Below are 16,772 nucleotides of genomic sequence, written 5' to 3'. Positions count from 1 at the left end.
AAGAAAGCTTTTTTGTTGTTTTTAGCATCTCTCTCTAACCTTGGCTTATTCTCAGTTTTAGCCTTTCTGATGCCCTCCCTGCAATTCTGTGCTACCTGTCTGTACTCTTCCTTTGTGGCCTGGCCTTCCTGTATATGTCTTTCTTTGTTTTCGGTCATCTCTAAGATTTTTGTGAAACCCCATTGGCTGTTTCTGCTATCTTCTCCCTTTTCCCCTTGGAATTGTTTGCCATTGTGTCTTTAGAATTTCCTTTTTTAGAAACTCCCACCCATCCTGGACTCCTTTTCTCATTAAGCTTGCTTGTCATGGAATCTTACTTATCATTGTTGGGAGTTTATTAAAATTAGCTTTCCTGAAGTCCAGGGTACGCATATACTCTACATTTTTGCTTCCTTTAAAATCAAGAACTCAAGTATAACATGGTTACTTACCCCTAGAGTTCTCATGGCATTGTGTTCACCACCAACCAACCTCCTACCAATGGTGCACAGCCTTCAAACCCTGTTGCAAAGACCAGATTGAGGGTTTGTCCTGCTATATGCATCTCCCCTTTTGCCGTGGAGCCCATGAAGTCCTGAGCTGTTGATGTGGCTTGGATGGTGAAGTCCCTCAACACCACAGTGCTAAAGCTCACATCCTGTCCCTTCCCATGGTTATCGATGCTGATTTGTTTGCTTTAATATGTAGTTTTCAATGTTAAATTAATAACAGTAAGCTTTCTGTTAGGTAATACAGGCATGGCTTTGTATCCTCACTATAAATCATCTGATGAACATGGGTATCCATAAAGTTTAAATGATTTGTTTTTGTTCTTTTTCAGTAAAGCTTGTAATAGTAAGTCCTTTGAAACCTTGAGCAAATCAATTACATACCCACTTTCATTAAATCAAGCTTAAAGCACTTTGCATTAAGTGGCCATCTATATTTTAAACTAAATGTATTTGACTCTTTTTGCTTGTAGGTACTTGGAACTCCAAATGAAGATTCATGGCCTGGAGTTCATTCTCTACCACATTTCAAGCCAGGTATGTTTCAAGACCATGCTCGCATTAAAATATTTTAATTTTTAAAAGATTCTGACATTATAAAGAAAGGTGCCCTTTCACATTTTAGCGTGGAGCAGCAAAGTCACTGCAAGGTGCTAAGGTCCAGTCTTTGATATAGTCAAGATTAAACTGCAAAAAAATAAATCCTACCAGTGCATTTAAAGAGGATTTTTGTAGTTATTTTCTCTTTTTGTATTTCATAAATGTAACAATATTATTGACACATAAGTAACATTTTTATTGCAAAGGATCTATGCTTTTGGCAGGTCTGTAATCTGGAGGTGTTCCTGGGTCCATCTTTGTCACTAGAGGCCCAGGTGACCTCAGTGGCTAGGAGTGCCTGTTACCAGCTTCGGCTGGTAAGACAGCTGCGGCCATTTCTGGACCGGGATAGCCTGACCACTGTTGTCCATGCACTGGTAACCTCTAGGCTGGATTACTGTAATGTGCTCTATGTGGGGCTACCCTTGAGGTTGGTCAGGAAGCTGCAGCTGGTGCAAAACTTCCATCTTTTCGGTGCCAGGTAAAGACCTTTTTATGCTCCCAGGCATTTTAATCTTCTCAATCTTTTTTAATCTTTTAATCTGTATTTTTAATTTTTGTAGTATTTATTTTGTTTTTGCTGTGCTTTTTGTTGTTTGTATATGTTTTTGTATTTTTATTATGATATATTGTATTTTATCTTGTTTGTTCACCGCCCTGAGAGCTATTTTGCTAAGGGCGGTATATAAATTGAAATAATAAAATAAATAATAAATAAATAAAATAAAATGCGGCGGCGAGACTGCTCACTGGGGCAGGGTATCGCCAACATGTCACCCTGCTGCTGAAAGAATTGCACTGGCTACCCATTTGCTACGGGGCCAAGTTCAAGGTTCTAGTTTTGGTATACAAAGCCCTATACAGCTTGGGACCAGGTTATCTGAAAGACTGTCTTATCCCTTATATACCCAGTCGACCATTGCGCTCTGCAGGTGAGGGCCTCGTGCAGATACCATCTTATCAAGAGGCCCGTTCTGCACAACATAGGAAATGGACCTTTAGTGTGGCAGCACCTACCATGTGGAATTCCCTCTCCTTAAATATTAGATAGGTGCCATCTCTATTATCTTTCTGGCACCTATTGAAGACCTTCCTCTTTCAACAAGCCTTTTAAGTTGAGAACTATCCCAGTCTGTGTTGGAATTGCTTTTTAATATGCTTTTAAACTTTTTTTTTTTAAAAAAAATAGGGTTTTAGATTTTTTTTAAAGATGTCTTGGAAGCTTTTATAAAAAAAGTTTTTAAAGATGGTTTGTTTTAATATATTTTAAAGTCTGTTTTTATTATGTTTTAAAGTGTTTTTAGTGCTGTTGTTTGCTGCCCTGGGTCTCTGCTGGGAGGAAGGACGGGATATAAATCAAATAATAAATAAATAAAATATATTTAGTAGACATGCTTAGCTGCCTTGTATTGGGTCAGATCATTGGTCTGTCTAGCTCAGTATTGTCTGCACTGATTGGCAGTGGCTCTCCAGGATTTCAGACAGGAATGTAGCTTGAAGATGCCGGGGATTGAACTTGAGACCTTCTGCATGTACAACAGTTACTCTACCACTGAGCTATGGCCTCTTCCAAGTTACTTCTCAGTTACCGTGCTTGGTCTTAGCCATTCTTTCCCTGACCTTCAGCCAGAGAAGGGAGAGAGTTTACATCACCTCCCTCCCATTCTGTCTGTTAAGTCCTACTGAGGTGGTAATGCTACTGCCTGTGGTGTTTTAGGGTAGTCGTCTTCTGCTCAACCCAATTGTTTTATAAATCCTATTGGCAGACTTCACAAATCTCATAGTCCCTGGTGAGATTTTCTATTCTTGCTGGACCCAGAAATATTTTTGCACTGTCAGGACAATGCAGCTCTGTTGTCACCATTAACCAGTTGGCATCTTAGTTGTCAGAGCAATCTGAATCTGACCTTGCTGTCACCAGCTTTCTTTGGAACCATGGCAAATGCTGCCATGTCCAAGAACAGAGGTTCTGGTGCTGAGATTGGGAGGTTTCAGGCTCTTGCCCTGGGCAATAATAATAGTCACACCATGTAGAATCATTAAATTCATAATTGAAGAATAATCATCACATGTATTCTGAAATACTGGGGTGGCTGCGGAATTGTACATGGACACACACACACTGGGCTCCCCAAATGGTACCCTGATTATACAATTTTTAATGGATTACTTGATATGGCATGTGTTACTGGTTGTTTTCTACTGGCCATCAGTAGTGTGTCAGTGTAATTAGCAGGTGGATAATTGCTGTGTACAAAGCAGGGATGTAATGATAAGAAACATCTAGTTAAGGTTGATAAATCAGAGGGGTTTTTTAATGGTATTCTTTTCATCTCTATTCTTTGCTGATATAAAATGTTTGCTGGCACACTACTGTTTCCATTTTACAGGAATAATATGCAGGAATACATTATACTAAAACACTGTTTTGTTAAAGCAATACAAGTTGCATAACTAACTTACTGAAAATCATTCTAGATAAACTTGACTTGCAACTTAATTTTTAGTTTTACCTAATCTCTGTATAAATATGACATTTGCTAGATAGTGCTGGAGGACATTCTTCAGTAGGGATGGTCGTGACAGGCAGGGTCTCTAAGCTTCTTTGTAACCTCTCCTGGGGGAGGAGTCATCCCTCTCTCCAGACCGGCCCTGCCTGCGGTCAGTGAAGGTCTGGAGTTTAATCTCTCTAGCTAGAGCTTCTTTCTTTTGTTTTTGGTTTCTATTCTCTCAGTGTCTTTTATTGTGCAAATCTTCTCCTTATGTTTGTTTTATTTATCCTGCCTGTACCTTCCCCCTCTCCTACCTTCACTCCGTGGGTTGGGGGTTTGTGAGGCCAGGTCGAGCCCGGCTAGGTTCACAGCCATCGACGAAGGAGGCCGCGGCTAGCTGCATCATAACAACAAAAGCAGCAGCCGCACGCACGGGAGTTTCTCACCTGCTCCGCGGAGCCGCGTTTCCGCAACCCTCGCGTTCAGCGGGCTTGCAGCTCCTGGCTCCCCCCCTTTCCCTCCTACCCTTCGCCAAGGGCTCGCCTCGTTTAGGGAGGAAGCCTCAGCAGGGGGTTGAGCGGCGCCCGCTACGCGGCTGGCCTGCAAACTGACTTCCGGCGCAATTTCCTCAACGTCAGGGAGTCAGCACCGCCATATTATGGCCTCGCCCACTGCCTCCCCGCCTTCCCGCCAAGAGCTCTGCTTCGTGGGAGAGGCAAGGGACCTAGAGTACTCTCAACAATCAGTCCTTTCTCCGTCCCAGAGCGTAGAAAGTGGGGGTATGAATCTCCTAGATGAAGGTATGGATATTTCCCCCCCCACTCTCAATTCCCCAAATTTATGACCTGGGTTAAAGAGCTCATTGCCTCTGAAGTCGGTGGCTCTCTTTCACACACGCGTAAAAGTAAGAAGCGCAAACATTCGAGGAAGCGCTCCCACAGGGGAAAGCACAGGCGCTTGTCCTCCTCCACAGGGTCCAGCAGGGAGGACGGGCATGGCAGCTCATCTCTAAGAGACAACCATTCCAGGTCCTCTTCTCCCTCATACCAAGCCATGAGGTGGGGGGGATCGCCCCCTCCCCCATGCATTTTACATGAAGAGTCGACACAGGATTCACCAAGGGGTGATAAGGAGCACCCCGGTCACAGCGTGTTGGGGGGGGTCGCAAGGCGATCACACCCACAGTCTCATGTAGGTCCCTCTTCCTCTATGGCCCGGGCTCGGCAGGCGCAGGCACGGTCGCCTATGCAGGCCCCTCCTACAGTGGGCGCTCCATCAGATTCTGAGGAATTCCTAGAGCAGGACAGGGAAGAGGGGGAACTTTTGGGTGAGGAAATAGAGGTCACCCAGGCACAACCCAGACTCTTCGCCCCTGAGGTTTTTCAGCCTCTCCTTTCCAAGGCCCGCAGGGTACTGCAACTGCCAGAGGCAGAGGGGGGGGGGACAAACCCACTCAGTCAGTCTCGGCAGGCGCAAAAAAGGCTTTCCCTTCCAGGGACAATAAACAGGTATCAGTTCCCTTTCCCCAGGCTTTTGATGACGTGTGGGATGCCGAATGGTCATCGCCATGCAAGCCGAAGCCACCTGCCAAGTGGGCAAAGAAACATTACGTTTTTGCCGACAGGATCATGGCAAGACTCCGTGTTCCCACAGTGGACCCGCCTATTGCTGCTCTTACTAGCTCGGTGGTGATCCCAACAGAAGGGGAGGGGGGGCCCAAGGACCATTGCGACAAGAGAGTCGAAGGGGCCCTTCGTAGGAGTTTCGAGGCAGACGCTGTCGGCTTCAGAGCTGCAGCCACTTCCTCAGTTTTCTCCAGAGCAGTTTTTATGTGGGCTGAAGAGTTTGGGGCACGGGATGATGTTCCAAAATTTGTAAAGGACGGGTTAAAGAAAATGGCATACGCCTTGGCCCTGGCAGCCGACGCATCCATGGATGCCCTACAGTTTGCAGCGCGCTCTATGGCTGCCTCCACAGTGGCTCGATGCAACATTTGGCTTAGACAATGGGCTGTGGACTCAGGGTCACAGACCCACCTCACTGTTCTACCTTTTTCAGGTGCCAAGTTATTCGGGGAGCCTCTAGAGGCCCACCTGGTGGAAACTAGGGACAAGAAGAAAACACTCCCTATGGCCAGAAGAGAGGAACGGAAGGGCAGACAGAACCAGTTTTTTCGTCCCTCAAAACAGCCCTTTAGATTTCGGCCATCCAACAGGCCTCGCTGGGGCAGACAAGACAAAGGGGGTGGACACGCTTCCTCCACTAAATCTGGAGGCGTACCATTCTCCTCAGGGAGGAACCAGAGGGGAGCCCCCAAGGGATCTTCCTCCTGACTGGCAGCTGCCAGAGGTCTCTCGCGGAGTGGGAGCACGGCTTCTAGGGTTTGCTCACCGCTGGAGAGGCATCACCTCAGAGAAATGGATACTGGACATGGTTTCCATGGGATATGCCATAGAGTTACGACACATTCCACACAACCGTTTTTGCCCCACTCCGAGGTCCCGAAAGCCGGAGAAGCACTTGCGCTACCTGGAAGCTATTCAACACCTGCTGGACATCAGGGCAATAGAGCCAGTAGTTCCCTTGGAGAGGAAATCAGGGGTATATTCAATTTTTTTCTTAGTTGACAAAAAGAACGGCGACACGAGGGCTATCTTGGATCTCAAATGGATCAACAGGTGGGTGGCCAATAAGCACTTCAAAATGGAAACCCTTCGCTCCATAACAGCAGCCCTAAGAAAAGGGGATTGGCTGACCTCTGTGGACCTCTCAGAGGCGTATCTACACATTCCAATCCGCAAGTAGCACAGGCGCTTTCTCCGGTTCTCGTAAGACAACAGACACTTCCAGTACAGGGCTTTGCCGTTCGGCCTTTCCTCAGCACCAAGGGTCTTTACCAAGGTACTGGTGGTTCTGGTGGTTCTGGTGGCGCATCTCAGAACTATGGGGATATGCCTGTACCCCTATCTGGACGACATCCTGGTGAGGGCACCATTCCGGGACCAGTCACACACAGACACCCATCTCACCGTATTGTGGCTCCAATGGATGGGCTTCATGGTGAACCTGGAAAAGAGCATGCTAACCCCGTCACTAACTATTCCGCACCTGGGGGTGATCCTGGACATGCAACGTTTCCACATGAGGCTCACCAAAGAAAGGACACTGAAACTCCAGCTACGGCTTCGGGAAGCGGTTTCTGTTCCAGCGTTGGACCTGATGAGGCTGGCGCAGCTTCTGGGGTCCCTGATGTCGGCATACAACCTAGTTCAGTGGGCCCAGTTCCATTCAAGAACTCTGCAATAGATGCTTCTGCCCTACCAGGAAGAAATAGTACTACGACACAGACGCTCAATCTCAGTGCCTACAGCAGTACGGACAGAGCTCCGGTGGTGGCTGGAACCTCAGAGGTTGACTTATGGAGTCAGCCTGGAAGACCCTCCACGCATAATCATGACCTCAGATGTGAGTCTGTACGGATGGGGGGCTCACCTGGACCTCAAGGTAGTTTAGGGGACATGGTCTGCAATGGAGGCGCAGTTCAATATAAACATACTGGAATTGCGGGCCATCAGACTGGGCCTTCAGGCCTTCGCCCAGGAGATCAAGGGGAAGCATCTCCTCATATGCACCGACAACTCATCTGCGAAATCTTATGTCAACAGACAAGGGGGCACAAGATCAAAGGGCTTGATGCTCGAGGCAGAGCGCCTGTTCAAATGGGCGGAGGGGCATCTCGCCTCCATGAAGGCCGAACACTTGGCGGGCTCCGACAATTTTGTGGCCGACTGGCTTAGCAGGACAGCCATCAAAGAGACAGAATGGCAACTCAACCCAGACGTTTTCCAACAGGTGGTGCACAGGTGGGGAGAACCAGTAGTGGATCTCTTTGCAACACCCGCAAACACACAGTTACGCCGGTTCTTCACAAGAAATCCATGTCATCAGGCTCAGGGCACAAACGCACTAGTCACACCGTGGCCAAAAGGCCTCCTGTACGCCTTCCCTCCATTCGGGCTGATACAACGCACGATCCAGCGGGTTCGGACTCTGAAGGCGGAAATCATTGTAGTGACACCCCATTGGCCTCGACGTCCCTGGTTTCCGGACCTACTGAACATGTCAGTCAAGACACCCTGGCAGGTTCCCTCTTGAACGGATCTTCTGGTTCAGGGCCCAATCTGCCACCCTCATCCAGAGTTGTTCCGGCTGACAGTTTGGAGACTGAGCGGTTGTGGTTGAGTGCTAAAGGCTTTAAGGGGAAAGTGCTAGATACGCTACTGGCCTCGCGTAGACAGTCCACGAACCGGGTTTACTCGTCCACGTGGAAGGTGTTTCTCTCCTGGTGTTCTGCCAATACAGTGGACCCTTGGTCTCGAGATGTCAGAGGTCCCCTTAGGTTCCTCCAGTCAGGTCTTGATAAGGGTCTGAGCGCAGCCACCCTCAAGAGACAAGCCATGGCTCTTAGTAGCATTTTGTTTTGCCTGGGGGCCCCCCCGCTTTCCTCCAATCCTTAAACGTTTTCTAAGAGGGGTGACGCTCGTTTCCCTGCCAATGGTTCACCGGTTTCCAAACTGGAACCTTACCTGGGTGCTGACGGCATTGACGGGACCGCCATTTGAACCAATGGCTACCTGCCCCCTGAACCTCTTATCATTCAAAACAATTTTCCTGGTTTGCATTACATCGGCGCGCAGAGTTTCCGAATTGGGGGCATTATCTTCGGACCCTCAATTGTGCGTTTTCCATCAGGACAAGTTTGTCCTCCGACCAGACCCAGTTTTCCTGCCTAAAATCAATTCGGTTTTTCATAGGTCGCAGGAAGTGGTTCTCCCGTCATTCTGCCCCGCTACTTCCTGTTCCCAGGAATGTAGGTGGCACTCTCTAGATGTGAGGAGGGCCCTTCGTTTCTACCTGGATCGTACCCTGGAATTCAGGAGGTCTGAGGCCCTCTTCGTGGCTTTCTCTGGGAAATCAAAGGGGTGTAAGGTGACAACCACCTCTATCTCGCGCTGGCTCAGGGAGGCTATAGCTCATGCATACCAGACTCTGGGTAAGGAACCTCCATTGGGTACCACGGCGCACTCAATTAGGGGGGCAGCGGCTTCAGCAGCGTTTAAAGGGGGGTTCCCCATAATGGATATCTGTAGGGTGGCTACATGGGCTTCTCCACACACTTTCATCAGACATTATAAAATAGACTCATTTTCATCAGCCGATGCTGCCTTTGGCAGGAAGGTGCTCCAGAAGGTGTTGCCTCATAGCTAGAGGAATCCCACCCAGAGTCCTTGTAAACTGCTCTGTCATATCCCTACTGAGGAATGTCCTCCAGCACTATCTAGCAAAAATGGAAATTTTACTCACCGTGAATTTCTATTTGTAGATAGTGCTGGAGGACATTCCACCCACCTCTCATTCCTCTGAATCAACCTTCTGGAGCGGGAGTGGGTGTGGGGGAGTTAGGGCTTCTGCCAGCGCCTTACATTTGCACACGTTGTTTAGTATTGTGTGTCCCCCTTCGTGTGTGCTCTGTCTTCCGGCACATCGGTTCTGTGCTGGTCTACCATTTTTTCTTCAGCTATCTCCTGGTTTAGGCTTCCACTTTGGGGGTTTCCACGAGGCTGTGGATTTGGGGCCTAAGGGGTGTTCCTGGCTCTGTCAGTTCAGTCTGGAGAGAGGGACGACTCCTCCCCCAGGAGAGGTTACAAAGAAGCTTAGAGACCCTGCCTGTCACGACCAGTAGGAGGAGTCATCCCTACTGAGGAATGTCCTCCAGCACTATCTACAAATAGAAATTCACGGTGAGTAAAATTTCCATTTTCTCTGTGCACTTAATGTGCCCGATTTCCTACTATTTGCCTTCCAGAATTTCTTCTCTTGTCACTTATGTCATTTCTTTTTGTTTAAATATTGGTGATTTCCTGAAGGAACTCCTATTTTGTTGCAGATTCCTAAATTCCCTATATCACTAGACCTTTATACATGTGCCATGATTTCATATAATCATAGAAAACACACAGAATGCAGAACTTGGTATAGAGTTCAGCTTCCTAAGAATCTCTGCTTTATTTGTTTTTTATAAAAACAACTTTCCAAACTTAAATGTTTTGCAGATGTTAGCCATGCTTTTGCAACTGAAGATCACTTTTAAAGCATACTGGGCTTGTTGTAAGTCATCATACATATTCATTTGTTCCTGCTTTTAAAAAAGTCACATTCCTACCATCCCACCCCCTATTTCACTATAAATTGACAATTGACTGTCTTTTACATTACATAAAAATAATAGTATTTGGTATTCCCATCCATCAGAAATAGCTGAGAATTAAAAAATTATGCGTTAAAAATAAAGCAATAGATTACAGAACACAAACTAGGTTATTTTAAAAGAAACTCATTTTAGTACATTGCTAAGGCTACTACTACTATTTAATTCTGTGAGAATGTGGTGGTTTGAAATGAAGACTTTAATATAGTATACTTTATATACTACCATAATATGCTTCAGGGTAGCCAGTGTACTGCCCTCCAGATGTTGTTGCACTAAATGTAAATGGACTGCCTTCAAGTCGATCTTGACTTATGGTGACCCTATGAATAGGGTTTTCATGGTAAGCGGTATTCAGAGGGGGTTTACCATTGCCTTCTTCTGAGGCTGAGAGGCTTGTGACTGGCCCAAGGTCACCCAGTGAGCTTCATGGCTGTGTGGGGATTTGAAGCCTGGTCTCCCAGGTCATAGTCCAACACTCTAACCATTACACCACACTGGCTCTCAGCTCTCATAATCCCCGACTGTTGGCTATGCTGGCTGACATTGACAGAGTCGGAGGCCAACAACATCTGCAGGGCACTGATGACTAACCTTAATATGCTTCATAAAAAATTTAAAAATTGGTTTTGCCAGTAGATGGCAGTCAAGAAACCTTTCTGAGCTGGTTAATTCTCAGTTTGACAGGCTGTGTTTTAATATGAATGTGGATGTCATTTTAATTTTTTTGTAGAGGGGGTTCTGGGAAATCATCTGAAAGGGAAATGTTATAAAGGCTATATTTTAAAATGGCCATTTTGTTAGATTTATATTTCTCTTGAAAAATGCCATATGTTTTGCCAATGACCATATGCTAGCTTTAAAATACTATGCGTGGAAAGATACAGATAATTGCCAGGTGGAAAATACCAGCTGAATGTTTTTCTGTAAATCAACTATATATAGATCCTTATTCTTTCAACTTTTATATGCCTCTATACACATTTGTAATCCAAAATATCCTTACTAGCAGCTAGCTATTCTTATTTGAAAGATGGAAGTGCCTGAATTCCCTTTGACAGGATCAAATTAGATGCAGCATCTGTAGAGCTATGCAGATTTAAACATGGATTGCCCCAGTGCCATAGAGTAAAAGTAGGCAACATAGTGCCCTTCAGATGTTGTTGGACTTCCCCTCCCACCAGCCCCAGCCAGTATGGCCATTGGTCAGGGATGATGGAAGATGTAGTCCAGCATCATATGGAGGGCACCATGTTGGCTATCCCTGGCATAGAATGATAGTTGCTGGTAGTCTTGATTTTTTTACAGCAAAAAGGGTGTGTTGTCTCTCCCCTCGCCCACCTTTCAGCTGTCACTCCATACCTGCTGATTTTCTATTCAACTGAGCTTCAGTACCACAGTGTGGGGGGAAAGGGGTTGTGGGAAAATAAACTGCAGGCGGGGGGCAGAGTTCTTCCCTCCTCACCCATGTTTCCCTTTTGCTATTAAAAATCAGACCACCCTATCCCAGTTTTCCATGTGACTGGGACAGATTTGTATTTAAATTCATGGATCCACTGCCATTACATTTTGGCTGTTAGATAAGCAAATGCTATTTTAGGCTGCATGAACAGACGTATAGTTCCATCACATGATTTTGGTTCCCCTCTATTCGGCACTGGTTAGGCCTCATCTTGAATATTGCGTCCAGTTCTGGACACCACACTTTAAGAAGGATGTAGACAAACTGGAATGGGTTCAGAGGAGGGCAATGATGATGAACAGGGGACTAGAAACAAAGCCCTATGAGGAGAGACTGAAAGAATTGGTCATGTTTAGCCTTGAGAAGAGAAGACTGAGGGAAGATAAGATAGCACTGTTCAAGTACTTGAAAGGTTGCCACACAGAGGAGGGTCAGGATCCCAAATCCCAGGACATGGAATAATGGGCCTGAGTTACAGGAAGCCATATTTCAACTGAACGTCGGGTAAAAACCTCCTAGCTGTTAGAGTGGTACAACAATGAAACCAATTACCTAGGGAGGTGGTGGGGTCTCTATCATTGGAGGCATTCAAGAAGCAGCCACTTGGAATGCTTTAATTTGGATTCCTGAATTGAGCATGGGTTGGACTCGATGGCCTTATAGACCCCTTCCAACTCTATGATTCTATGAACCTAAGGCCTTAGCGTAACATTTGGGTATTCATGTGGAGGAAAGTTGCTTGATTCTTTTCATAAAGTAATAATAATGTATCTGTATTTGCTTATAATGGAATATAAGAACCTTAAGACTGATTTAGACAGCATGACTCCCACATAAAAGCTGCAAAAAGCCCTTCTCCAAGCAGTACTGCATGTGGCTGGTGTGATACATAAGAACTCACACATGTGTTACATCTTCACTCATACAATCTCTCCATATGAAATACTGCATATCTAGTGGCAATAATGTTTGCACATACATGCTGTATATGATTGGAAAGGTGCTTATTGTCAGGAGCTATTAAATTGTGTGCCTGTTACATTGTAATCATGTATTTCTGCTTGGTATGATGTTCAATGCAGAAGGTTTATCTAATTTTCCTTTCAAATTCTAATTGGTGTAGGGGAAAAGTATGTAGAAAACATGGATGAAGAGAAAATTAGCATCTGCTACAAGGCTTTGATGTCTCAGCTTAACTAGTTTTGTTGCAGAAGATAATAGTTTTTGAACAGGAGGAGGAAAGTCTGAAACAGCTACTGGGCTAAAATTGCTGGCAACAATTAAATATCTGCAAATCTTCACATTATTTAGGAGCGGTTTAAAATTCATGTCATAGTAATTGCTCGTTAGCATCCTAGTTTAAGACACCCCCCATGTGATTCAATATCATATAATGGTGTGCCAGGGTTCCTTCCTGGGATGATTGCATAAGAACATAAGAAGAGCCTGCTGGATCAGGCCAGTGGCCCATCTAGTCCAGCATCCTGTTCTCACAGTGGCCATCCAGGTGCCTTCCTGGGATGATTGCATAATAATCTATTCTGGGCACAGGCTGTGATAACTCTGGCCCAAAATATACACTGAGATGGTATTAAAAGACTTACATAATCAGCATATTACTGCTGTGTCATGTCTTGGGCTATCATACAATTGTTTAACAAAAATATTTTTAAAATGTTTTTCAGAGTGCTTTTTCATGCTCAAGTTCTCCTATGAGCAAAATAAATAAAATCACCTAAAACCTCTCCCATTTTATTCAACTTCTTTGTGCAATCTTCAAGGCAAGTCAATACCCAGAATACAGCCATGCACAAATAGTTTGAGAGCATACCAATATTATGCATGCCCCATAGATATTCATTCATCTTCCCAGTACCCTTGTACCCTGCTGTGACCTATACAAGCTGTATTCTGGCATCTGCCTTTCTATAGGATATGATATGTCTGCTGGATTTCTGGCAGTCAAAAAGTGTCAGGTTTGTGTAATTGAATTGCTTTGCCCATTGGGCTGGCTGTAGCAATAAAACTGATAGGTGGCTTCTCTTATAGCAAGCTGCCTTAAGTTTCCTGTATTGTTATACCGATATACCTATTCATGTTTTGTTTAAGCTACAAAAGTGTTGAACTGATTGTTATGTGCCTTCAAGTTGATTACGACTTATGGCGACACTATGAATCCGCGACCTCCAAAAGCATCTGTCATGAACCACCCTGTTCTGATCCTGTAAGTTCTGATCTGTGGCTTCCTTTATGGAATCAATCTTTCTCTTGTTTAGCCTTCCTCTTTTTGTTCTCCCTTCTGTTTTTCCCAGCATTATTGTCTTCTCTAGTGAATCATGTCCTCTCATGATGTGTCCCAAGTATGATAACCTCCGTTTTATCATTTTAGCTTCTAGTGACAGCTCTGGTTTAATTTGTTCTAACACCCAGTTATTTGTCTTTTTCACAGTCCATGGTATGCACAGAGCTCTCCTCCAATACCACATTTCAGATGAGTTGATTTTTCTCTTATCCGCTTTTTTCACTGGCTAACTTTCACATCCATACATAGAGATGGGGAATACCATGGTCTGAATGATCCTGACTTTAGTGTTCAGTGATACATCTTTGCATTTGAGGACCTTTTCTAGTTCTCTCATAGCTGCCCTCGCCAGTCCTAGCCTTCTTCTGATTTCTTGACTATGGTCTCCATTTTGGTTAATGACTGTGCCGAGGTATTGATAATCCTTGACAAGTTCAATGTCCTCATTGTCAGCTGTAAAGTTACATAAATCTTCTGTTGTCATTACTTTAGTCTTTTTGACATTCAACTGTAGTCCTGCTTTTGTGCTTTCCTCTAACTTTCACCAGCATTCGTTTCAAATCATTACTGGTTTCTGCTAGTAGTATGGCATTGTCTGCATATCTTAAATTATTGATATTTCTCCCTCCAATATTCAAACCTCCTTCATCTTGGTCTGGTCCTGCTTTCTGTATGATATGTTCTGCGTATAGATTAAACAAATAAGGTGATAAAATATACCCGTGTCTCTCTCCATATTCTGTCTTTACAGTAGCCTCTTGTCCAGAGTATAGATTGCACATCAGGACAATCAGATGCTGTGGCACCCCCATTTCTTTTAAAGCATTCCATAGTTTTTCATGATCTACACAGTTAAAGGGTTTGCTGTAATATATAAAGCACAGGGTGATTTTCTTGTGAAATTCCTTGCTCCGTTCCATTATCCAACGTATGTTTGATCTGTCCATGACAAAGGGACTGATGTAAGGTTCCCCAGTTTTAGATCACCATCTCCATGTCCAGTTGCAAAAACCAAGTCTAGAGTATGCCCTGCTACATGTGTTGGGCCAATGGCATATTGGGACAGTCCCATGGTTGTCATGGAGACCATGAAATCCTGAGCTGCCCAGGATAATGTGGCCTTGACATGGATGTTGATATCCCCCAGAACCAACAGTCTGAGGAATATCAACAGTACACCCGAGACCACCTCTGTCAGCTCATCTAGGGAGTCTTTTGGGCAGCGGGATAGGCGGTACACTAACAGAATCCCCAATCTGTCCTGCTGACCCAACACACGGTGCAAACACTCCAGACCAGCAGTCACATGGACAGGGTGCTTGCAGAGGGAGATGGAGCTCCTGTAGACCACAGCAACCCCCCTCCCCAACCCTCAGGTCTACCCTGATGCTGAACCAAGTACCCTGCTGGGCATAGCTGGGAGAGACTGACTTCTCCCTGCTCACCCACCCAGGTCTCAGTTATACATGATAGATCAGCTGCATCATCCATAATTAAATCGTGAATGAGAGAGATCTTATTATGCACCGATCTAGCACTTAGAAGCAGCATCTGGAGGCCTGAGAGCTGGCTGATAGGGCAACCAACAAACCTGCGGGTATGGGGAGGACTGGAACAAGGCACAGTTGTTAACTGCCTAGGCCGCGTTCCCCTTATCTGGCAAGTCCTCCTCACAGCACCATATCTCCCTCTACCTGTCACTACACTAATTGGAGCCCCCTCAAGTCCCCCCACTTGGTTCTGAGTCCTCTCTCCCAGGCACATAACTCATGATCCACAGTCCCACAAAAAGCCAAGCAGTCTACAGAGCAGAAGCCACCTCAGCCAACCAGCATTATATTTCCCCCCAGAGAAGCGACAGATTGGCGATATCAGGAAGAGCTGGCTGAGTACTTGGGGGCCTGGGCCTGCAGGGCATGACAGCCTGCAAAGCAGAAGTTCAACAGGAAGAGGGCCCAGAGGGTGTCTGAACTCAATGCCTTTTCATTTCATTCAGGACAAAATAGTGCTCCTTCCTATTCCTTCTTTCTGACCCAACGTTCTTCGTTCTACCTCATTCTAAGGTAGAATGAACTCATTCTACCTTCTTTCTCTCTTTCTCCTGTTCACCCTACCAAAAAGGTTGGCATTTGTTAGTTGCGAGAAGGATGTTAAAGGTGTATATTGCGAGGACCAAGCCCTTCCTATGTACAGATGCTCTTTTTGTGTTTTTTCATCCCTCTTCTTTAGGAAAGAAAGTATCTTCTTCCGTCTTATGTAGGTGGATTAAGGTGTTCATAGCCTTGGCTTCCCATTCCTTGAATCTCATGTCACCATCAAAAATTTTATCTCTGCCAGGTCAGCAGCCACGTTGACAGCCCTCCCTTCAGTGCCTCCCTTCAGGAGATTTGTAAGGCAGCCGCTTGGGCTGGATCAAATACATTTATCAAATATTACAGGATCAATAGTTATGCCTCTGCCAAGGCTGCATTTGGGAGGCGGGTGCTGCAGAATGTTGTTCCAGTTCAATAGGTAGCCTGGATCTGTGGCTTCGTTACCCACCCTATATGGATCAGCTTTGGTATGTCCCACCGGAGATCATCTTAAATGCATGGGAGAAGAGACCTTTGGCCTTACTCTTCTACATCTGCATGTAAAGATGTAGTTTCTACATGCATGTAAAGATGATCTCAGGGCCACTTCCTTTTTGATGTTGGGCATTGTATTCATGTGGTATGCATTTTCTAGCAGAGAGAGCCATATTTGCTGTTTTTCTCTTTTGTCACTGTTCCTTTTTATATGTTGCTTGGCCTTTTGTACACTATTTGGCTTGGCATGGAAGAACTGTCCTCTCTTCGTAAGGGAGAGCTAGAAGAGTCTGCAAACCAGAATAGCATCTTACTCTGCCTTCGACCACAAGTTGAGATTATTTTTTACATGCATGTAGAAGACTGTTTAAAGATAAGACCAAAAGTCTAATCTCCCAGGCACCTTATTACAGTGAGAATCTACCTTATTCTAAAGAATTCCAAAATAATGGAATCCTTGATAAAGGCTCATCCCAGTAAGTCACAGAAAGACACGAATGATCTGGACTGGGATGTGACTTTTCACACATAAGCAGTTGTGGACAAAGTGCTTTGATAATTGAGCCTCCAGGCAAGGTCATGTGATCAGACAG

General features: G+C 45.2%; 1 protein-coding gene across 12 annotated transcripts in view; it reads left to right on the top strand.

Annotated features, from left to right (window-relative positions):
- The window catches only part of CDK14 (cyclin dependent kinase 14), a 571,841-nt gene that overhangs the window by 285,604 nt on the left and 269,465 nt on the right, over positions 1–16,772 (top strand). For all 12 annotated transcript variants that reach the window (XM_061586439.1, XM_061586434.1, XM_061586445.1 and 9 more), the window contains one exon: positions 962–1,025. In XM_061586439.1, coding sequence (XP_061442423.1) covers positions 962–1,025 — 64 coding nt within the window. The remainder of the gene's footprint in view (positions 1–961; positions 1,026–16,772) is intronic.

The sequence above is a fragment of the Rhineura floridana genome, chromosome 10 (assembly GCF_030035675.1).
Source record: "Rhineura floridana isolate rRhiFlo1 chromosome 10, rRhiFlo1.hap2, whole genome shotgun sequence".
Lineage (NCBI taxonomy): Eukaryota > Metazoa > Chordata > Lepidosauria > Squamata > Rhineuridae > Rhineura > Rhineura floridana.
This window is presented reverse-complemented; position numbering and strand designations above follow the sequence as displayed.